This window comes from Gavia stellata, chromosome 17, assembly GCF_030936135.1.
Source record: "Gavia stellata isolate bGavSte3 chromosome 17, bGavSte3.hap2, whole genome shotgun sequence".
NCBI lineage: Eukaryota > Metazoa > Chordata > Aves > Gaviiformes > Gaviidae > Gavia > Gavia stellata.
This window is the reverse complement of record NC_082610.1, coordinates 16484650-16507651: the sequence shown is the minus strand read 5'-3', so window position 1 is coordinate 16507651 and position 23002 is coordinate 16484650. Positions and strand designations below refer to the sequence as shown.

Sequence of the window (23002 nt, the reverse complement as noted above, 5' to 3'; positions counted from 1 at the left end):
GTTTATCATAACAGTATGTTCTTGAAATTCATCTTTGTCTTTATAGATAGCAAAACATAGATTTAGAAACAGTCCTATTTAATTTGATTAGTTTTGATTCTTTGCCAGCTGCTTCTCTTTTTGGATGTTTGTATCCCATGAGCAAGTTGCAAAACAGTTCTGTCTTGCCGTTTGGTTATGCAGGGCGTTACTTTTGCAGCTCTCCCGGCAAAAGAGATTGCATGTCAAAAACTTGAAAAGGCCAAAGTTTAAAACTTGTTCCTCCTTTAAGTAGAGAGAGCTGACAAGGAAATGTTTTCTTGAGTGGTGTTTGTTTTGTTTTGAACAAGTCCTTGTTCTTTATTTTTTGTTTGGGAGTTACAATTGATCACAGCTTAAATGTCTCCGTGAGAAAAAATTTCTTGCATCTTGGGGGGGGAAAAATTAATGTGTTTTTCTTTATCTGAAAAAGTAGGGGGACCAAATGAAAGAAGGTGAACTAACTCACTAGTGTAGTTTAAGCTTGCAAAATTATTCAAGTGATTTTTTTTGTGACCAAATTTTTTTCAAGACACATGCTGCACCACATACTTTCACTGCCTTTCAACGGTGTTAGTGAAAGGATAAAAGTATATGTAAAAATAAGCAGCTTAGATGTTTTCTGGTTGTATTTTTTATTTTCTACTCGGGATGTTTTTTGAGGTGGTGGTCAGTATCAGAAACTTAAGTCTCTTGTTGCAGAGGAAAATTGCGGCAGAAACAGGCTGTAGATCTTTATTTAAAGCTAGCAATTTTTAAGAAAACAAATGAAAGATTAAAGAACATTTATTACAACAGATCACAGTTTTATTCTGTTGTGAGGTGACAATACATTAGCTTGCAAGCTGTTGCTGTCAGATGGTGTGCTGGGCGGTTTAAGAGCCCGGTTCCCTGGTAAACTTGTGGAGTGCCTTATTCTTCCCTATGGTGTAGCCATCACATCATTTCATGCAGGCATGTTCAAGACAGATGCAGGATGTTGTCTGATCCATACAGATGTCTGTGCTAAGTGGTAATCTGAAAGTAGCCTTGGTAGAAAGCAAAAAGCTTTACTGACAAACCTCCCTGCGATGCGGTTTCTAGGGCAACTGTGTCTATTGTGTGTGCGCTGTGTGCATTTAGCTGAGTCTGGCTCCTGCATACTGCAGTGTGGAAAAGCATTGCCTTTAAACGTGCCTCCCTTCCCCCTTTTTTGGTAGGTTTGAAGGCAGCAAAGGCTGATAAGGCCTCCCTTATCGAACTCGTCCTTCCTATTTTGCTTTTAGCTTGCTGCTAGTTTAGGCATATTGCTTAGTAGAACAGAACCACACTGAAAATGGATGGGAAGCTGATGTCTTGCTGCAGCTCAGTCTCTGTTGCTCCGTAGTGATAATCCAGGGTGGTTTGCAGAGGCAGGCAGCAACATAACAGTAGGGCAGGGTATGTCCTGTTTCTTGCTCTGCAGAGGGAAGAGGAGCCTTTTCTCTGTGACAGTGAGACGGCAGTAATGAGCAGAAGAAGACGACTGGAAAAGATATGTGCTGCACAGTGGAAGAGTGCTTGGAAAGAAGCACACAAGGGATGCCAGAAAGGTGGGCTGAAAAGACTGTTCATCAGCAGGAGCCCTTCGTCCATGTCTCTGGACAGTGGGCTGGCTATTCCTGGTTTGTAACCATAAAATGTCAGCATTCTCTTAAACCAAAATAATAATAATCCCCATCTGCTTGATGGTGCTGTTTCTGCTACTTTGAGAGGGTGCTGGGGGGTTCTGTCAACCAGAATCCCCTTCTGCAATTTTACCTGATAAGGTTATTTTTTTTTCTTTCCTCACATATACTCTGCGAAGCGGTTTGAGGTGTGTGCACTCCTATTCTGTGCTGGCTGTGGTTTAGTGGCAGATGACTGAGGGGGACCAGCACTGTGCATTAAAGAGGCCTGAGAAGCAAAAAATTTTCATTGATGTGGAAGTGGGAATTAAGTTTCTGTAATGAATCTAGAATGTATTAGGCTGATGAAATGAGTTTCAGATTCAGCATTCCCTTTCCTCAGTTGCACCTTCTTCCTGTGGGAACATGCAGAGGCAGTAGGCCGGTAAGCCCCTCTCACCATGGATAACGGACACATCCCGCTTTGTAAGCGAAGCTGAAAGAGTCGTCTGCCTCAGTTTGATGTGAGCTTTCACCCTCCCTACGCTCTGTAGTTCACAGGGGCTATAAAAATTCTTTATGAATCAAGAAGGCCCCAGTTTTTGCTGCTGGGTTAATATTGCTGAATCCTAGAATAGGGCTCTCTATATTTTTATCTGTAGGTTATCTGAGTGAGAGAATGAAGGTGACGTGAGGAGATGCAAGCAACATGCCAAACAGTGAAGCTGTGCTTGGACAGCATCTGAATGGAAGCCAGGGAAATAATTTTAATGCATTGCCTAGCTACTCTTTTTATTTTTTTCTTCCCCTCCAAAAGAGTCTTTTGTTATCCAAGTATATTTTTAGTCTTTTTTTTTCAATCTGGTCAACATTTCATTCATGTTTGTGTTGAATACATTGTTCCTTCAGTTTTCAAGAGACTGATGCCTGTAGAGATGGAAACAATTTCCTTAATTGCTGAGGCTGAGGTGAATGTTATTACCCTTCATGCTGACCTGAAAGAACCTTTTTCTTCAGGCAATCTCACGAACAATTTAGCCTTTGATGTTTCTTAGCTCTTTTTTAGTCAAGAAGGAGCCTGTGTAGAAAAGCACGTGGAAAATCATTCCTTTAAAAATTATTTTAAGAAGCATAATTTGTGCACTCTGTAGACCAGTCATATACCAAATTTATTCATTTTAAAGGTGTAACATAGTTCTGAGCTTGTTCGTATTTCTGTTTGTTTTAAAATTAGCAGTGCCTTCTGTACTTAAAGGTCCAAAATAGAAACTTAGCTTCTAAGTATGGGCTTCTATATGTTCCTAATAATGACAAATTCAAGGATATGCTAACTATGTTCCTCTCTATGGGTAAATTAGCAGCTGTAGTCTGGTTTCTCCTGCATACAAGATTTGTTGGTCATTAGTGAGGAGCTGGGGGGGCGGGGAAGGAAAAGAATGGGGAAACAATATATGTGGAGTTTTAAAAAGCCTGGTAGTTTTCAAAGGTAGGAGGGAAAAAGAGACACTTTGCACTCCCCTTTACTTTCAGTCCTTGCTCCTTTCAGTTTGGGGACATCTTTTTAGCCTTGCAGACTACAGAGTAAAGTCAGCCAGGAAAATCTGCAGAATAGTTTACTGCCTTATTTTAACACAAGTGATCTCAAACATACACACACACCCCATTTGCTTGTTTATTAGATCTTTTTTCCCAATAGCTTAGCTTAGTAGTTCTACTTGTGGGCTGCAGTACTTGCCAAGGTATGGGAGATGCCCTTAATGTCAGAATGCCTATATGTGCACACAGAAAGAAAAGTAGGAGGCTGCAGAGGCGAAAGGAGAGAATGAATGGAAAAAGGAAACGTAGTCCACAAAAAGAAGAAAATACGTGAATGTGTGTGGTAAAGATTATTTTGTCTTTGTGGCATTTGCAGATGCTTTGCTTCACCTCACACAAAGAGATGTGAAGAATTCAACAATGAATGAATGGCCAGAATCTTCCTGTGTGGATGTTGAGTGATGCTCGGCAGTTGAGTTACAGAGTATTTTGATCCTCTGAGCTCAGGAATGGGTTACTTCCATCTTTAGCAGCAGTCCTGCAAAACACTCTTGAGAAACTGTAGAGAGATGCAAGCTCTTGAAAAAAAATTTTTTTCAGGCTTTCTGTAAGAAAAATGGTTGGGTGCTGTATGCAAAGATGACAAAGGTGTAGTGATTCAAAAAGAAATTAATGTATTGTAACGGGAATTTACTCACAGGTAAAAAGTCTTTTCTTGAATAATATAACATTCAAAATAAAAGTAAGCTATTTAATCCAAATATTTTTCAGGTTTTAATGGTATCGTGACGAGCCAAGCTCTTCCTTATCCAGTACGTACCACAGTACTTCCGCCCTAGGTTGAAAAAGCAAGTTGCTTAAAACTGTCATTCCAGGGTTTTTCTGGCCAGGTAGTTGGGAGTGAAATGATACTGTGTACTTTGGAACACTTCAGATATTTTTGAGGTGAAATCTGCCACAGAAGATGATATTCCAACATACTGACATAGTTGGAAAATCAGATATTGTTCTTTTTTTTCTGCTCCCTGAGTGCAGTGGTTTAATGCGTTTGGAGTCGTTGGAGGCGACATGCTTCAATTCCCATTGTCATTTGAAATTGTAATAGCAGGGCAGCCGTGCCGTACAGATGCCACCTCCATTAAGGGCAAGTAGCTTGTATTTAGAGCAGATATTGGAGAGGCTGGACGAAGGAGTAAATGTTTAAAGCCTGTGTGCATCAGTTGAAGAGAATATAATCTCAAGCTAGTGCTCTATGTCCAGGAACGGTATGTTGGCCAGAGAGCTCTCAAGTCAGAATGGCAAAAACTTTGGCTACTGGCAAACTCTGACACTCATGGTATTTGCCAAGGTGTAAGAATTGTGTATAGGCATGAGTACATACACTTCACGTCCTTCACAGGACGCTTGAGCAGTAGTTCTCAATCTTTCGCATGCAATGACCTTCATTGTGAGAGTAAAGCACTCCTAAAGTTGATGGCCTGAGAACTCAGGGCAGATGAGGTGGGTTTTAGCTGTCGTGCAGTGGCGCTTCAGTTCTGCTAGGTTTGAGAATATCCAGGAAGGGGTTTCCTTATTGTTGTTCTTAGCTGGGCCACGTATGTCACTTTAGGTTAAATGAGTTCACCAGATTTTTGAAACATTCTGAAATAGTAGTGCTGCCTCTTGACTTCCATTTGAAGAGGGATGCCACTTTGAAATACAAATGCATGAGAGGTGGGTGTGTTTTGTAATTAGTGGTGAAGTCTGGTGGACTGCTGACTTTAACATAATCCGTAGTACTTTTCTTCTGTTGCAAAAATGCTGCTACTCTCATTAAAGTTGTTAAAAATCCATTCTTCAGAGTTTCTATAATTTTGTATTCTGTCTAGTGGCATAGACTATTGTATCAGATGAAGCTGGAATTTTAAAACTGCATATTATTTAAGGAATATTTTATAAATTGAAAGGAAAACAGGTCTTGTAAAGGGATTTCTGATCAGTGTATTTCACAGTGACTCCCTCGATGTATTAATTAAAAAAATGTGTTACTGTCTTCAGGGGTTATTTTGAAGTATTGATTCTTTTTTGTAATGTATATAGCACTGCTCATAAAATGTTGTTTGAAAAATTGTCTTGTCGCGATGATTCCTGTGTGTTACAGAGACACCCTGTGAGAACGAAAGGAAAAATGTGATTTAACAGCAGGGGGATGGGAGCATGACTTCTGTGCATGTGGGAATGTTGTAATCTTACTGAGTAGCAGTTAGATGAATTAATGCAGGAAGTCAGCGACAGTATCTCTGCCCTCCCCACCTTGTTCAGGTTAGCCAAATCCCTTGTAGTCTGTATCAAAGAATAAAATACTCTGCTTTAAGCCATGATGCAACAAAATATTTCAGTATGAAACCTTATGGAAAAAGTTATGTGATTGCAATGTCCATGTCTATGGTTACAATTTATTTAGGAAGAATCAGGTAGACTCATAGGAGTGAAAGGGGCATTTTATATTAAGAACTGCATTACCTGTTCCTCAGTCATTAACAAGTTGGAAATATGAGGCCTTGTATCCTTAAGGGGTGTCCAACAGGTGGGAAATCCTCTCCACTCCCCTGAAACAAAACATAATATAAGGCACTGACTGCAGCCTGCCATGAGTCACCCCATCGCAGGATGGCCAGCTCCATCTAATAGGGATCGGAAAAGAGCCGTGATAATGTGGGTGAGCTTGCTCTCAAAGACAAATACAGGTGACTATGCACTGTCAATACTAAAACATCTTAAATATGTCTGTTGGCAAAACGTCAATCCCTGGCAAGAGAAATTTTACATTAGTAAAAATTTCTATTTTGCATTTGGGGAAGAAGCAGAAGTATCATACAGTGATGAGAATCCCTTTTCCGGACCATCATTTCCTCAGTCTCTAGGGGTAGAATTTTAAAAATCAAGACTGAAACATTTCCATTTCAGAGTTTTGAGAGATGGCCAAAGCGCTCTCTAGGTTGTTGAAGTTGGTAATTTTTTTTTTTCCAGAGTATCGGGGAAGTTTCAGAAGGCTGGTTGAAAGACGGTGCCCTGCCAATATTTTAAAAGGTTGAACAAGATGACTCAAATAATTATAGGCCTGTCAGCCTGGTATTTGCCTTGGCTGACGTGAATTTTGATCAATAATGGTTTAAAGGATGATCATGTAGTTGCTTGCAGTGAGTATGTGGCTATGGAAAATATATTTTGTCAAACTATTGTGATGCCTATTTTTTTTGTGAGATAAAAGTTTGATAAAGGTATCAATGTCAAATGCAGATGTAACATACTTAGATTTTCAAATGCGGATGTAATATACTTGGATTTCTGTCAGGCAGCTGGGTAGACAGTGTATGACATTCTGAGCAGGAAGTTATAAAGATACAAAATGACAATAACAACCGCTAAAAAATGGAAAAGCCATTAAAAATTGCAAACTGGCTGCGAGAGGTCCTAGAAATATCACTGTAAATTGAAGCCTTTATCGAATACGTGTGTTTCTAGTGGAGTCACTGGTATTGGAAAAAAAAAAAATCTGGACTGTTTGTCTACTTTGGGAGGGCGGACACTAGGCAGGTCAGCTCTGCTGAGCGTGGGTCATACATATTAGGAGCAAGAATGCAGGTTGTAGTACCAGGAGGAGGGATTCACCCCTCATCAGGCAGGAGCGTCTTTGAAAGATGTGGGGTCTGGGGTGGACATCATCTGAGTTTGGTTTGTGGCGTTATGCTGTGGCCCAAAAGGGTTAATTCCCTTCTCAAGTGTCTGAACATCAAGGTGAGTGCTTGTTAGGAAGGTGTAGTAGTCATTTTGCTACTACTAGGTGTAGTCATGTAAGCTGCTCCTAACTTTGGTATAAGGCTTGATTTTGAAATACTGGTATTCTGCTATTAGTTTCCTCGGTTTTGAGGAATAAATAATTTGGTCTTCAGCAGGGCTCATTTTTACATGTTCCTATTGCTTTTGTTAGGTCAAGACATTCTTTTTACGGGTGCTCATCCCTTTTTCCTGATAGTATCAGCATGAAACTGTAAAATGCAATTGGTCTGTGTGAAAAGATGACAATACCATCTCCCTCTCTAAACCGGTCGAATTTCTTGCTTTTTAGGTTGCTGTTACACATTGAACAGATATTTCTGGTGAGTTGTCCACAGTGATGCTAGATAGTTCCCCTGAGAGGTTCCAACTAATTTAGAATCTATCTGTATACCTGAACAGTCTAAACGATTCTTTTTGGTATCCAGAAAGATTTATTACGCTGTACCTGACCACAGTAAATTTTATCTGTCTCAGTCTTGCCCATTTATCAAGTTTTATTAGCTGCTTCTGGAGTTTTGATTCATTCACAACCTCTTAATTTCAAGAACTCTAAATGAATGCACGTTGCAGGACCTTCACTATCCACCCTGTTTCCTTCGTAGGCAGCTTTCAATAATGTGTGTGATGTCTAATACAGATGGAGCAAGGGATTCTGCTAGGTTGACAATAGGACCCCTCCTCTAAAAACAAACAAGGATTGCCACATCATAAATTACATGTATTTGCAGTCAGTGTGCAAGCGGATGTGAGCAATGAAAGCTTCAAAATTTGTTCTATTAAAGCCATTTTTCTTTTTTATTCCAGAAGGTATAGCTCTATCTTTGGCAATATTTGGAAGTAAAAGAGAGAAATAATTCTTTGGCATAAATCTGTTGCAGTCAAATGCAGTCCATCTATAACTGTAGTAGGGAGACCAGAATAAGATTCTGGTGATCCATAGTTCACAAATGAAGATATTTACTATGGTTCATGCCGATCTGGCACTGTTGTGCAACACTGCTACAATAGGAGCATTCGCTTAACTTTAAGAAAACGTGAAAATATGGATATTATGTGGACTTAAACTCAGCTTAAATTTGTAAGAACTTAATTGCCTTGTGAGTTTTGTTAGGGTCCCATACAGAAGGAAAATATTTACCAGTCCTTTTTGCTGAAATGCCATATTTCAATTTGGCTGTTGTGACTACAGCTCTTCAGAAATTAGGCTTCATGTTTCTCAGACTGACTGTGGGGTGTATCCCTGTTAGTTCCTTACGGTGTAGTGGAAGTCTCCTGACTTGTGGGAGTGGGCTCACTGCAGCAAGCGCATTCTCGATTTGTTATGGTTCCAAGGCTATGGTCTGGTTGTACTGACTGGTTAAAGCCTTTGCACTTACAGTTCTACAGCTACACCTCATCTGCTGGCTTCTTAATCGAGGAAGTATTTGCTCCTGAGAAAGAAAGACCTGTTTTTTCAGCCTATGGAGGCATCAAAAAATAGTTAGTGAGTGCTTAGTGCTTCTCTGGCATCAACTGCAGATGATTGGTGTTGGATGACACCATTCCCAGTAATGAATTACTGAGCAGAGAGTGTTATTGTGTGAGATTTTGGGGAGAAAAGGCTGTTTTCTTTTGTTTTTCCTGTAGGCACTGGTCACAACATATATAGGCAAATTCTGTGGTTAAATTAGTATGCATTTAGTTGGTCATGTGAAACCACTCTTTTTGCAATTAGACATGAATGGTATAGTGGTTATATTATCTACTTCATTCTTTCAAACTGCGGAAATGCTGTCGTGTTTAGAAATGGGTTGTACGAAAAATCGTTCTATAGTGTGAATTAAATGACCAGTCAGTGAATCCTTTGGCTTGTGAGGTGGGACACATCTCTGCTTACTCCACCCCTGCAGCATTTGGTCCCCGGCGAGACTGAGAGCCTTTGAAGTTGAGCAGGCTGACATGTTCCCTGAGAAAACAAGAGAAGAAAAGGTCGTTTGAAACTGATGTGCTAGTACTGGTGTGAGAGAATCACGCCTCAAAGGTAGCGAAGACTGAAAGAGAGAGAAAGGAGTGGATATTGTGCGAGAGAGATGGTGCATAATAGAAATGTCTTGTAATTAGGCAGCTGCTAGGTCAAAATAAACTGGAATGAATGTGTGGTTTTAAAAAACAACCCAGCTAAGATGAATGAATGAATGGTTCTCCTGAATGGGAATAGCTGGAGGGCCGTCGGTGGGCTGCCCGGCTCTCCTGCTGGCAGCTGGCTGCTGTGCCTTTTCCAGCCCGGGGAAGGGCAGATGTGTTCTCCCCTCAGTGCAGTGGAGCAGCAGCAAGGGCCTGTGACTTTCTGCTGTCTGCTCTTGTCCTACTGCTGTTTTCTTGAGCTCATGGATGGTTGTCGGACAGAACACGATGTGGCTATAGTCTTATTCAAAAAAGTTCAAGTTAGAACTTTGAAGGCTTTATGATAATTCAGCTTTTTAATAAAAATGCTTTTTTATCAGCTGTGTAGAGTCACTTCAGACATGTTTTTTTCCTAATTCTCCCTTTGTGACTAGCATTAAGGTTCAGTCTCTATTTGCGTCCTTACAAATGGTATCCTTATTTATCCAGAAGAACTTTTCTATTCATCTTTGTACTGGAGTCTTAGCAAGTTTACATTTTATTTATTTCCAGCAAGCTTGCTGCAGGGAGCTGTACTGTTACTAAGTGCTGCAGAAACAGAGACTCCAACATTGGAGAGCAGAGTTACATGACACCCTAAAGGCATAAGCACCATTTATTTGGAGAAGTAAAGGAGCAGACAGTCACCAAAATTCATGGCTTGATGTTTTTATACAAGGCTAACCCTTATGGAAGCTGCATGCCTGAAGCTCTGCTGGAAAGTAAATGAACCAAGAAAATTCTGTCCTCAAGTTGAGGTAGTTGGTGTATGAAAAATAGGTTTTTTTCCTTTTTTTTCCCCCCTCATGTTTATTTTGTCATATTTTAGGAGAAGTTCTTAATGTGCTAGTGTGTTTTTGACTACAAATCAAGTTGATAACATTTTTGGTTTTACGTGCATATGTGTGGGAGAGGGAGAGACAGCGAGGGTTTTGCTGGAAATGAGGCAAAGATTTGCATTCTTGAACAGCTGATAGTTATCTTAAATAATATTTCCCAAAGGCATTGAGTCCAATGAGGGACACTTCAAATGATATTACATAGTAGTGGTTCTGTGCTTCCAGTAACCTGCTTATTTCTTTCAAAGGACATAAAATGTTTTGGAGATGAAGTAGTTTTTTTATTCTTTTCAGTGACAGTGTATTTGTGAACTGCCAGTTGATGTGAGCAGCAGTGCCCACCAAGGTCAGCCGGGCTAGCAGTGAAATGAAAGGTCAGTCTAATTGTGCATGAGAGCTTCCTTGAACATTTAGTAATTTCTCTGAAAGTTAGTCTTCCCACATCCTGATGCTGGGTGTTGAGGAACGGAGACATTCAAAATTCTATCATAAATTTGGATTTATTGCTGGAAGAAGCAAAAAAGCCTCTGCACTTTAAAATAAGAGTAGTATTCCTTAAAGACATCATTGATAATTTTTTTTTATAATACTGCCAGGTGTTTTGGGTGCAATTTTTAGTGAAGGATAATGTAGGTGAAAAGCATGTAAAAGAAGAAAATACTGTAAGGAGGTTCCAGGAAAGCACATGCTAGAAAAAGAAGGGTTATAGAGAGTCAAGGAAGTCAGACCTCCCAGTGGTGGGGCCAGTGCCCTCTGGGCAGTGTGGTTGGACAGGGCTAATCAAGCAATGGCTTCTGCCACGGCCGCGCTATCAACACTTACCTCCTTTAAGAGGGTCTTCTAGGGACCGTGTCTGCCTGTTCACAGTATCCAAATAGAATACCCAGACAGTCAATTGTTTAAGGGTATGAACTTTACAAGAAGTGCTATTTTTCCTTTATGCAAGGCTTTGTGCTATTGTGTCATCTTGCAGGCTGTGTATGCTGAGTTGTCTGCGTGGGTTTTTTTTTTACATAGAACTGTAGTGAGATTGCTTGCAATAACACCACAGTTAGGGGAGAGCTGAGTTCCTGGGGAGAGCCAAGTTCCCATGATATGTACATTTGATTGCTCTATGATTCTCTCCAGCTTCACTGAGTATTCCAGAAAATACTCTAAACGGGTTAAAAATGGACTGTTTTGCCACAGGAAAAGAAATGCGAAGCCCAGATTCTTTTGAAAAACTTAAAACTGCAGTTATACATCCCCAAAAGGACCTTGGAAATACTTGTTTAAGTAGAATTTGGTGTTTTGTTGCCAAATAATACTTACTGTCGTGACTTTTATTCTAAGCCTATAAAATGTTGGATCACGATATGTACTTCGACAGAATGTTTGCCTGCAATCATTGTTTAATAGAACCATTAATTTCATTAAGTTCACAGTACTAGAAATTAGCACATTCAGATAGGTAATGATGACATCTACGTGCTATAATGAACATTTTTCTTTTTGCTGTCTGTGTGTAAAATAGCATAGGAAGGAAAGACAGACAGACACCCAAGGTTTTTTTGGCATGCTACAAGCTACAGTTCTTGACCTGAAAACATCAGAATAATCTGATGGTAAGGATGTGTGTGTTGATAGTACAGTCAGATCGGTGTATAAAGAGGTTTTGAAACATTTTGTTTCTGGGGTCTTGGTTTCTTTAATTTCTCCTGTCAAAGTAGTGTTTGTGGCCTTAAATAAAGAGCAAAACTAGTTGTAGTCCCCAAAGCAAGCCCAAAAAGATTAAGGTATTCATCTTAGTGCCTGTCATTTAACTTAGGAGAGAGAGGCACTGAGACTGTAAGGAGCTGGGAATTGTGGATGAAACAATCTAAATCAAAATCATTTTGAGAAAAATGGTGAAGAAGTTCCCTTGGGTAAAACTGTGCATTTGCTGAAGACCCCGTTCCTCTAGTTCATATTTGGATGTGGATAGAGATGTCTGTAATGCTAGTGAGGATGTTGGCCTTGTGGGCTTTGCACTTCACAGACATAGGTTTGGGAGTATGTACACATTAAGTCAGGGCTGATGTGATTGACAATTTCTTCATCAATCAGAAGGGATACTTGAGTCTTAATTTTCACAAAATAATGAAGACTGAATGGGGATCTTGTTACAGGAAACAAACTGGGATTGAATGACCATGACTTGGTTCATTTTAAAAATGATGAAAGGATAAACAAAAATTGGTTTGTGGCTCAGGTCTTGATTGCAGAAATGGAAAATTTTGACAGGCTGGTGAGGCTGAGGGATGTGAAAGTGACAGAGCTTCATTCTCCTGGAATGAAAGATGCTAATGCTTTCTGAACCCCAAGGAAGGAAGGGAACTGCCTGAAGAAGGATACAAGAACTAACTGGAAAATCTTCAGGCCATGGAGAAGAGCCAGCTGACGTTGCCGACTTGTAAAGATTTTTATCACAGTTGTCTTGGCTACGTTCTTGTCATTCTACTCAAACCCAATCCCACTGGTTGTTCTTACTGGGATCTCAGCAACTTTTGTATTGTCCTAAAGTCACCTGCTGGTGAGGTTTGGTTGGTTTTTTTTTTGTTGGTGGCCATGGATCTTACTTTGTCTTGACATCTCAATCCATCCATCCTCAATTTGAGGTATATATAAGTTTTTCAGTACGAGCACACTTGCCTTGCAGGTGGACTTTGTGGGTGCACATGGGTTGCTGTGATGTAAACCTTCCGTGGAAATGCCGACTGCTTTAACAATTAGCTGCTTTTTTTTCCCCTCCTTTTATTTTCATCCCCTGTGCCTGATCCCTTTAATGATAGCGTTATGTGGTTGTGGTACTTCTGACCTGATATTAAAAGACTGGTTGGTTTTTGGTATCTGTTTTTTGGGGGGGGTTGTGTGTATGGTTTTTTTTGTTTGTTTGTTTGCGTGGTGGATTTTTTGTTGGGGTTTTTTTGGGGGTTTTTTGTTTGTTTGGTTTTTTCCCCCCTTTGGAATTACAACTGTTTCCATCTCCTGCAAGCACTTGAGACCCAAGCTGTACTGAACCGAAGAAGTGCAACTGCACCCTGTTATCCCCAAGGAGCTGTTCCTGGCAGTGTGGTGCTCAGTTAGTTGGTGGATAGCATAGCAGTTTCTCATGTATGGTTAGTGTCATACAGAGGGAATGTGTGCAAGGACTTTATCTATATATATGTGTCACTTACAGCAGGGAGGGTGTAAAGGCAAGATCTTGGGGTTGGCTAGCTGGCTTTTCTGTGGCTGTAAGACAATTGGCAGGGCGGGATGCTGAATGATTGGAGATGGGATTCTGAAATGGTGGGTGGAGAAGGAATGGAAATGTTGCAAGGGGAAAAAGCATTTTGTGTTTGGCGCTACAAGTGTGGCAGGCTTGGGATTAGTTTCAGGCACAGAGAGCATAGATCATAATTCTGGAGGCTACAGAGAGCTATAAAATCTTTCTTTTGAAAGCTTACTGCATCCTGCTAATGTCTTAATGCCTCTTCTCTCCTTCCATGCTTGCAAAGGTCCACTTACATGGCACATTAGTTATTGGTCAGGTGTGTCTTGAGGAGGAATGTTTTCTTCCAGACCTTAGTACACAGCTTCAGTTTAAATTCTGTTTTTAGTTTTTTTGCTGTAGTGGAAAGTAAAACTACATACAAACTAAAAAGCCAATCACACAACAACAAAAAAATCAACCTTAAGTAAAAGATTAGATTATTAGATTGATGAGAAATGGAAAATGTCTTATGAGCTATAGGACACTGGGCCTCTCACTTTTCAACTGATACAGCTGACAGCTAGGAACAGATTTAATGTGCTGTTCTTGGTGAGGTCATACTGGTTTGCTGCTAACATGTGTTGCATTAGACTGCGCTTAGTCTTGTGCTCGCCAAGGAATGTGACTAGGTTAGCAAGCTGCTTTCTTATCAATCAGGAGTCAAATGATCCAGAAAAGGAACACAGAGTTCCTGGTGAAGGATCTTTGGAAGCAGGACAGCTTTGCTAATTAGATTCCTTTTATTTTATTTTTTCACGTCAGTAAAATTCTGCATACAAATATAGTTGGGCAGAGTGTGTCAAACAGTACAAATCATTGTTACGATACATTAATCAAGGGCATGGAAGAACAACTGGGAGAGAAGATTCCCCTGGCATAAGCCTACTCGGTCACCTCATCTCCTTCCCTTAGGACTTCTGATCCCAGAAGGAATAAAATCTGCAGTCTTCTGGCCCTGGCAATTTCCTTACAGTGAAATTTGTCAAAAGACGTGAGATGCCGTGGCTAAAGGCAGATACAAAGTCCTGGGTAAAAGTACTTCTGTGCACACCTTTTTAATGGTTTCCTTCCCTTGCACCCCCCTCTCTCTCTCTCTCTCAAGAGCCATGCTTTCGTGCAATTAAAAAGCTAGAAATGGTAGTGACTAGAATCTGGATGCATCATATCTTCATTCATCCTTAGAAACGTCTTTCGTACGTAGTGCTCTTATCTCTGGGAAGTGATGGAAGCCCCCTTATCCTTGACTGTTTTGGGAAATAATTGCACTGCAGGGAATTAACCTGCACTTGTAGGGCAATGAACCAAAAATAAATGGCGTTGAGGTCCTTTTGTTGTTCTAGCTAAGCACCCTGATGTTCAGATGCTTGTGAGTTTTCATTCTGCAATCCCCCGTGGGAGTCCAGCTCCTCGTGCCTCTTCCCTGCAACCCCCCTGTGCTGTCCCTTCCCTTCTGCTGCGGCACCAGGCTGGCTTTGCCTGCAGTTCTGACTCCATCTTTTTCCTGATGGGCTGCACACCACCTCCTCAGTCAGGGCCCTGGGAGTACAGAAAGAAAAGAACGAATAGCCTTGTGGTCAAGGTACTAGCCTGAAACTTGGATTTTTATACGCTTTGTCAGACTTGTTTTGTAGTGCTCAGAAGTCCCTTAGGGATGGTTTACAAAAGCTATTTTGTCTCTTAATTACCTTTTGAGATCAATGGGAAATTGTATGTCTAAATATCTGCATGAGTTTTATCCTGTATATGTTTGTTTACTCTCTACAAAGGAGAGAACAGTACTTTCTTACCTCACAGGACTGTGGGGGAGCAAAAGGAGGGACAGTTATTCTTCAGAAAGTTCTCTATCCCAGAGGGGCTCTGCATTTACCCTAACCTCTCCTCTGAGCTTTCTTCCCTGATAACAGCTTCTTGAGTAGATAACCTTCTCTTCCTAATATGCATACATATATTATGTATGCACAAATTTTCTTATATATATAAACACACATATATATGAATGATAGATATTATATCTTAAACACGTTATTATTTTTATACTTCATATAGTATTTTAAATATATCAAAGTATTTTAATCTTAAGTGAAAAACTTTCTCTGTTTTATGTAACTCGCTGCTTTTATGTTCAATCAATGAATTTTTGTTAGGGCTGGGCCATAGGCATATCTGGAGGCTGCAGAAAGGTGTTGGTGTTTTGCCCAGAGTTCGTGGTTGCTGTGCAGAGGTCTTCCCTCACCATCCGTGCAGCTTATGTCCTGACTATTTATGATTAATAAAATGCTAGGCTCCTGGCTGCTTCTCATCATGTGTTAATCTGGATGGATGGATCTCAACTGCAACCATTGCTAGGTAGAAAACATCTTCCTAACACGCAATTTAAGGGAAGAAACAAACAATTTATGTATGGTTGAAAGGGCATGGATAATAAGGTAAATGAGTTCTGAGTAAAATGGTCCCTAAGCATTCTTTTCCTGCCTCACAGGAGGAAGAGTGCTTTGAGATAGTTTATATAGAGATTACAATACCCTTGCACAACTCTTCTCAAATTTTCCTCCAAACAGAGAGGAAACTTTAATATGAATTGTTTCTGTGTAGGGAGGGGGTCATGTTTCTTTAGGCTCACAGAATGCTTCGCTCACAAACAGTCACTCTGATTTGTCTTTAAGATTAGTGATTTTTTTTTTTTCAATTAAAACAGAATGTAAAAATATTGCCCAATTAGAAAGCATTATTGCGTGTTTATAAGTACCCTTGAACGTACTTATCCGCTGGGAGCACACAGATGTCTGTTGGAATTGAATTTCTCTGCAGCATGTTGGGGGCGGGGACAGAAGAGAAGTAGCCAGAAAATGATGGTTGCTGCAGTAAATACCAGGCTTCTCCCAGTGACCTGCGCTGACTGCAGAGCTTATTATATCTAATGTAAGCATAAAACATCTGTTCAGCAATGCTGTTCTCTGTCTGGTCTGTATTTGTACCAGCAAATCATACGTTCTTGGCTGATTGTTGCCTGCTGTGGGGAGTCATGAAGCAAAGGGGGTTGTCACATTTTAAAGCTTACTGTAAAAAAGAAGTTACGAAATACCTGCAAAGCAGCACTGCTCACTAAGCAGTGGCAACCTTGCTTCACCTCTGTGGTGTGGTCCCTTCGGAGCTCCAGAGTCATAGGTGTGCAGGCGGGCAGGAACCCCGTGGGTGGATGGCGTAGCCTGGAGGGAGCAGCGTGGATGGTGAATAAGGCTGTTGTTTCAGAAAGCTGACTGTGGAGTCCCCGAAGGGCGTTTCTTATTTGGGGCTTCCGACAAAGTCAGTCTGCGTTGTCAGGTGGTGGCACCCTGCGATAAGGGCGAGGTGGTGAACCTTGTGCTCTCAATCTAGCAAATTCTTCTCTGGAGCACAGTACTGCTGCTGGGACATGGCATGCGCTGGGCCATCAAAGGTGAATCCAGGCCGCTGCCTTCAGCAGCTTGTGATTTCACGTGGTTTCAGTCATTGTTGGCAAAGCTGGCCCTTCCACTGAGGTGGCTTTTTCCTGATGGAAAGAGGTGCAGCAGCACTCGCCATTTGTGCTTTGCAGGAGCTCTTACCCCGCCAGGCTACAGAGCTGCAGTGGGTGCATCTGCACAGCGTGTTGGCCGTGAGTGGCTGTCGTGGGGGCAACTCCCCGGAGCTGGCGAGGCTGTATAATACAGCAACTCCTGGTCTGGTTGTCCCCAGCGCGGTTTGACTGACTCCCTTACAACCTGATAAGCTGGCTAGCAAGTGGCTCTGAACGGTGGGCAGAGTAACAGCTCTATGAGTAGAGTACAAAGCTTTGAGGTCACCAGCGTTCCTTTATCTGGTTTGTAGGCTCTGTAGCTGCTGCTATTAGATATAGGAAGAAAACGCTTCTTTGTCAGGGGATGTTTTACATTCTAAACAGCACCTTGTTTGGGTGTGTGGTGGGGGTTTTTCATGTAGTATTTCTGAAAGGGATCCTAGCAGTAAGTATGAGCCACCAGCCTGAGCAGTTCTTTTGTACCAACGCTTTTGAATCAGTGCGTGTGTTAGCATATTTCCTAGGGAAGTAGCCGAGATAGGATTATTCACACCTCAGATAAAATTTATTTATTTTATTAGCAGCAGCTTCAGCATCTCCAATTTTCAGCACTTGGTGAAGATGCAGAATTTGCTTTTTGCTAGAAAGCCTTCGTGTGTGTTTCCATGTGTGGATCTTGTTTCCATGGCATCAACAGTTAAGCTCGAGAAGCATTGGTGGGAGCATTAGCCAGTGAATAGGCATTAGGAACCAGCCCAGCTCCCGTGTAGGGCTCTGACGTGTGGTGAGGATAATGATATGGGATATGGTGATGATTTATGCATTTTAACAGTCAGGGCTTTAAAGCTTTGCCTGCCTGCAGTATTGCGGAATAGAAGACTTGATGCAGCCCTGCTAGTGCTCTTGCAAAGGCATTACTTTTCCTGCTGCTTTGTCTTGATTTTTCTGAAGATAAGTCCATCCTGGAGTGTGCTGGGACTTGAATTCTTTTTATTGCCCTGTTTTCCCGAATGCTTTAATGGCTTGGCTAAGCATCTTTGTCCTAAAGAGTCTGTTTTGTCTTCCTTGCCATTGTTGTGTTAGGATAGCATTGACCAAATGTTTTCATGTCATAGCTGTGGCGTGGGTACATCGTGAGTAGCAGTGATTGCAGCGTTTATTTGTAACGCAGTCACTCAAGCTAGACTGCGTGTCAGTCTTGGGTATCTCCCAGTAAAAGCTCAAGCACAGTGAGCTGAGTACAAGGACTGTTTTCTTAACCTCAATGGTTTTGTGATATGCAGACATTGAGGTGACTGCAGCAGTTTCTCTGGCTGTAAAAACGTTATATAAAGTTATGCACGCACAATACCACATAAACCTTTGATGGTATGGACTTCTATTTTTTAATATACTTCTCTTTTATATTTTGTACTTCTAAGAAGTAGAAGAATGCGGTTATTGATTTTCCCCAGCTCAGTAGTACGTGTAATTGGCAGATAGGTGTAAGACAATGAACTGGATACAGGATTTTGTGGGGATTGCTGGTGTTTTAAATTAAAACTTGAGGGTGCTCAGCAGGGTAACCTTGTGTAAGATAATGTCTGTATTACGTCAGACAATTATGCCAGCAGTGACATTGCAAAAGAATTGAATGGGAGAGAAAAGCCCTTGCAGTAGGGCAGCGGGCTGCTTGTGTTACCATCATTTGTGAAGAACTCACGAAAGCTTAGTGAATGATACTGCGTGATATATGCCAAAACATCTGACATGTTCACAGCAGCTGCAAAGAAGAAAAAAAAATACGCTAAACTATGAGTTTGCTTTGAAAAGAAATTTATAACTGATTTCCATCACTAATGAGCTTGGGAGAAAATGTTTGCATTGGTTTCTTTGTTTTTTTTTTCCTGCCGCTTTTAAAAATTAAACCACCCTGCTGCTAATAGAAGAGTTGAGTTCTATGGTATTTTTTCTCCATTCTGGACAAATGACCATAGGGATCATATCACTTTAGGTTTATCCCACTGAGCCTGTATACTTCGTGCAGTTCTACAGGGATCACCTGGAAAACCAGTATAGATAAGAGAAACGGAGATCTTCATTGCCCTTTTGATTCCCAGCTGTCTCTGTATGGCTCTGATCTTGCACAGGCTTAATCTGCATTTGCTCTATGCCCATGAATAGTCTTGTTGGATCCAGTGGATCAAGGCTGTGATGTCTTTGCAGAATTGCGGCCAGTCTTGCGCCTAAGTATTGAAACGTCAGCGGTGATGGCATTTTGAAAAGCAAATGCCTGTTTATTAACAAAACAAACAAACATACCCCCTGCCACTAAGCCCCTAAGTGAGACTACAAATGAAATTTCATTTAAAAGTGTGAGCACTTCAACCTTGATTTTGTATCCTACAAACTGTAATTGTTTGTTTCAGGTTAATTTTTAATTTCCTGTCATAATTGTGGTTGTCTTCTTACTGGTAAGCGGGTTCTCTTTTATTCATTCATACTTCTTTTTCAGATCGCATGTGGCTCAGAGCATAATCTGGCAGTAGTTGGTAAGTAGCTTAATTTTATATCAAATCCTTTCACCTTTTTTTCATTTTCAAGTAGCACAAGATGAAAGAAAAACATGCACATCAAACATACTGAGTGATTAAGGGCATTGTGTGCAGCTGAAAGGAGGAAAGTAACATATAGATGTGAAGGAAAGACAAGGAGAAATGGGTAGCATAAGCAGTGGTGATGAAAAGGTGCCCTTGTTGACCAGCCCCTGTAAGGAGAGAGGAGTTGATGGATGCAACAGCAAAATACATTTGCAGAGTGCTATAGCCTGTTTTAGAATGGAGCCATTGCAACAATTCAAGCTGCAGATTCAGAGTAGCATCTAAGCTTGAAGCTGGTCAAAAGTATCTTTGTTTAACATGGAAAGTTTCAGTGAAAAAAAAAATATCCTGGGTCTTCTGTTGTTTGAAGCTTGGAAAAATCTTCAAAATGGCAGTCAGGTTCTTCAGTGCATCTTAGTATAATGCAGCTGTTGTAATAATGATGAAAGTGCTAGGAAGCTAATGTCGGTGGAAAAATTGTGTACCAATTCCAGGAACAGTCAGATTCTTGCTTTCATGTGATGAGCTGATAACTGAAGCTTGATATGCGATTGCTATTATTTATAATTACATGTTTGAGAACATTTTTAACTGTGGATTTTCAGGTGCTTTATAAAGGAGGTCAACATAATTATCCCCATTAACAGACAGGGTGAGAGAGATGAAGAAAGGAATTCTATGCTAATCAGGGTTGGGAATGAAACAGTCTTTAAGTTTCAGTCCAGCACTCCATCCATATAGACATTTTTGATTGCCATGACTGATGTGTTGAGATGTTAAGTGAAGAATTTCCTTGATTTTCTTAAGTGTGGTATGATGGGTGTGGAGAAACCAGCTATTTGGTATCCAACCTGCATTCCATGTCCTAATTTTTAAGGTATTTATTTTAGCTTGGTGTCTTATCAATTTCATTAAGTGGCCACAGAGGTGGTGGTCTGTATATGTAGTGTATTTCCATATATACTGTAGTATATTTTCTAATTATCCTTCTACAATTCAACCTTGTAGCGAACTTGTTAAGTTCTACTTAGTTTATGGCTGGCTTTAAGAAAAGATTTTCCCTTTGCCTTCTCCCTACTCGTTCAGCGTCACGTGTCTGTATTAATTGTCAGGCTGGTGCTTCTGAATGTCGACTGAAGAGCAATCTGAAGAATCACATTGTGTTTCTTGCTGAATTGATGAAGTAAAAGTGTACTGCTAGCAGATTCCTCCAGTGTGCATGAAAGCAAAGCATTGAGTTTGAACAACCTTCTCTCTCCTTATGTCCTTTTAAGCTTTCTGCCTTCCAGGCAGAAATCTCTGGAAAAAAATAGGTAGGGGAAAGAAATTCTAGAAGTAAGTTACAATAAACGAAGAACTTTGCATATGTAAAGAACATTGTATTCCTGTCTAAGCCATGTGCTACACTCATTGAATTAAATGGGAAAATTATCAATGCTGGAAGCTAGTTGATTTTAAGGACAACAGAAATGTGGTGTTACTAGTTTTTTTTTGAACTAAAGAACGATGATACATTTTATTCCTGAAATGAATTTTTACTTGTGCTTTTAAAAGGTTGACTTTTTAGAACATTTTGTGGTAGGATTTCTTTGATCGCTTGTCACTCTTAGTTCAAAGCTGTCAACTGTTATATTCCTTAAAGATATGACACAGATTTCTGTAAATATGTCTACTTGATTGTACAATTTTCTAATAACTTATCATTCAAGCAGAGTTTATTTAGGACAACTGTATCATCAATTTTTTTCTTAATTAGTAAATGCTTGAATGATTGACTTTTAGACTGAAATAACTCAAGTTCAATGTGAAAGGTAAACTGAAAAGCAAGCCTTTAACAGTAAAATATTCAAGTCACTATTTTTGGTGGTATATACAAATGTGTCTGTGCTTTTTTTTTTGTTGCATCATCTTTTGAGTAGAAACATTTTTAAGACAGGCTAGATTTATGATTCATTTCACAAATGCTGAAGTTGTATTCCAATCATCTTGCTGACGATACAAACTTTGATTTGTAGGGCTAGCAAGCAGTTAGTTTTTTCATGTTACTTTATATAGTCTGCATCCATTTGTACGGTTCAGTTATGTGAATTCTCTTTTCTTGCTTTCTTGTACTGAAGTCAGTGCAAAATTTGGCTGTTCTTTTCACTGTGGTGGCACTGACTCCTTTTTCATGGGTAAATTCCGTTTTCATTTGACCATGAGGTAAATGTTTGATATAAAGGAAAAGGATGTCTCCAACTATACCTACATTTCTAAACTTAATGAGTGAAAAGTAATAATTAGTGCATGAAAAAGTGTAAATGTCTTCACTTTTAACTCTTGGTGAAAACACTTACATTTTTGTTTTGGTTTGGGGTTGTCCTGTGATACTAATTCTAAAATTTGCAAGTATTGTAATATTTTTCATGTTCGTATGACCTTTCACTTGAAGATGAAAATCCCTGCATAATAAGAAGAAACCTTGTGCTTCTCACCTCAGTTAAGGATTAATCATCATGGGACCCAGCCTATTTTTGATTGAAAAAAATGAATAGCTGTTTAATAAATGTTGTGTAGTATCTCACATCTGAAAAACATCTTCCAACACTGAAAACTGTATGTACTTACTGAGCAGAACAAAGGCTGGCTTTTCAACCTGAGTACGGTAGCTGCACTGTGTAGCACTGAACTTCGTGATATTGAGACAGAATCTTTAAATGATTGAAATACATAATAAAACTAAATCACTCTGACAAAGTTGAGCTTTTCCAGGTTTAGAAGTCTATAGTTTTCAATATGGAAAAAGTAAGAAGGTTTTGATTCTTACCCTAAAAAGCATGTGATTAAAAATGGTATTTATGGAGAAGGCGCTTATCAGGTTCCAGCCGCTCCCCACTAAGACTTTGATCCTCCTTTTTTTTTTTAAAAGAAAATAGTTCTCCTTTAAGAGAGCACTTAGCATGCCATGTGTGGCTCATACAATGCTACAAATTAAATAATCAAGCAATACTAACTATGCAAAAGTAGACTTGCTATAAAACATGCATGTCTTGACTGTACTGCAACTACAGGGTACAAGACAGAATGCCTTGAAGAACCTCCAAATGCAAATGTCTTATTTTAATAAAAATTAAACACAGAAATTTTATTCAAGCCTCCTTGAAGTAGTAAAAATAGAGAAAGAAATCATTACAAGGATGACACTTCTATAATCTGGCTCCCCAACACCTTGGTAAAGCATAATATCCCTTTTTGGTCTTGCTTTTAGTCATTTTCTCAACTTGTATAAACCAATAAAAATCTTTGAGAAGAAAGATCCTGGAGGATGTGTAGGGAGAAGCGCTTGTTTTAAAAAGTTTTCAAAGCTGCTTAGCTTCAGTTGAAGTTCATCTTTAAAGCAGTCTTCAAAGGGGATTTTGGGTCCCCTTGACTGTACATTTACAAGCGGTTATTTCTTACCTGGTCTGTGCGTGCCTACAGTAGCGCAGTGGCTGATACCAAATCTAATTGGTAATTTTTCTGCTAATGTAATGAGTAACTTGGGGACACTTTAAATATTTTTGTGTGTTTGGAAGAGGAAGACATGGACCTTTCAAGTAAACATTTTTTGGTATGGTGTTTTGAAGGGGAAAATGTTTGGATGTGTGGCTACTTCA

At 40.0% G+C, this 23002-nt stretch overlaps 1 protein-coding gene across 1 annotated transcript in view; it reads left to right on the top strand.

Moving 5' to 3' along the window:
• Positions 1 to 23002, top strand: part of SERGEF (secretion regulating guanine nucleotide exchange factor) — a 152405-nt gene that overhangs the window by 67223 nt on the left and 62180 nt on the right. The window contains 1 exon segment of the mRNA XM_059826168.1: positions 19283 to 19319. Coding sequence (XP_059682151.1) covers positions 19283 to 19319 — 37 coding nt within the window.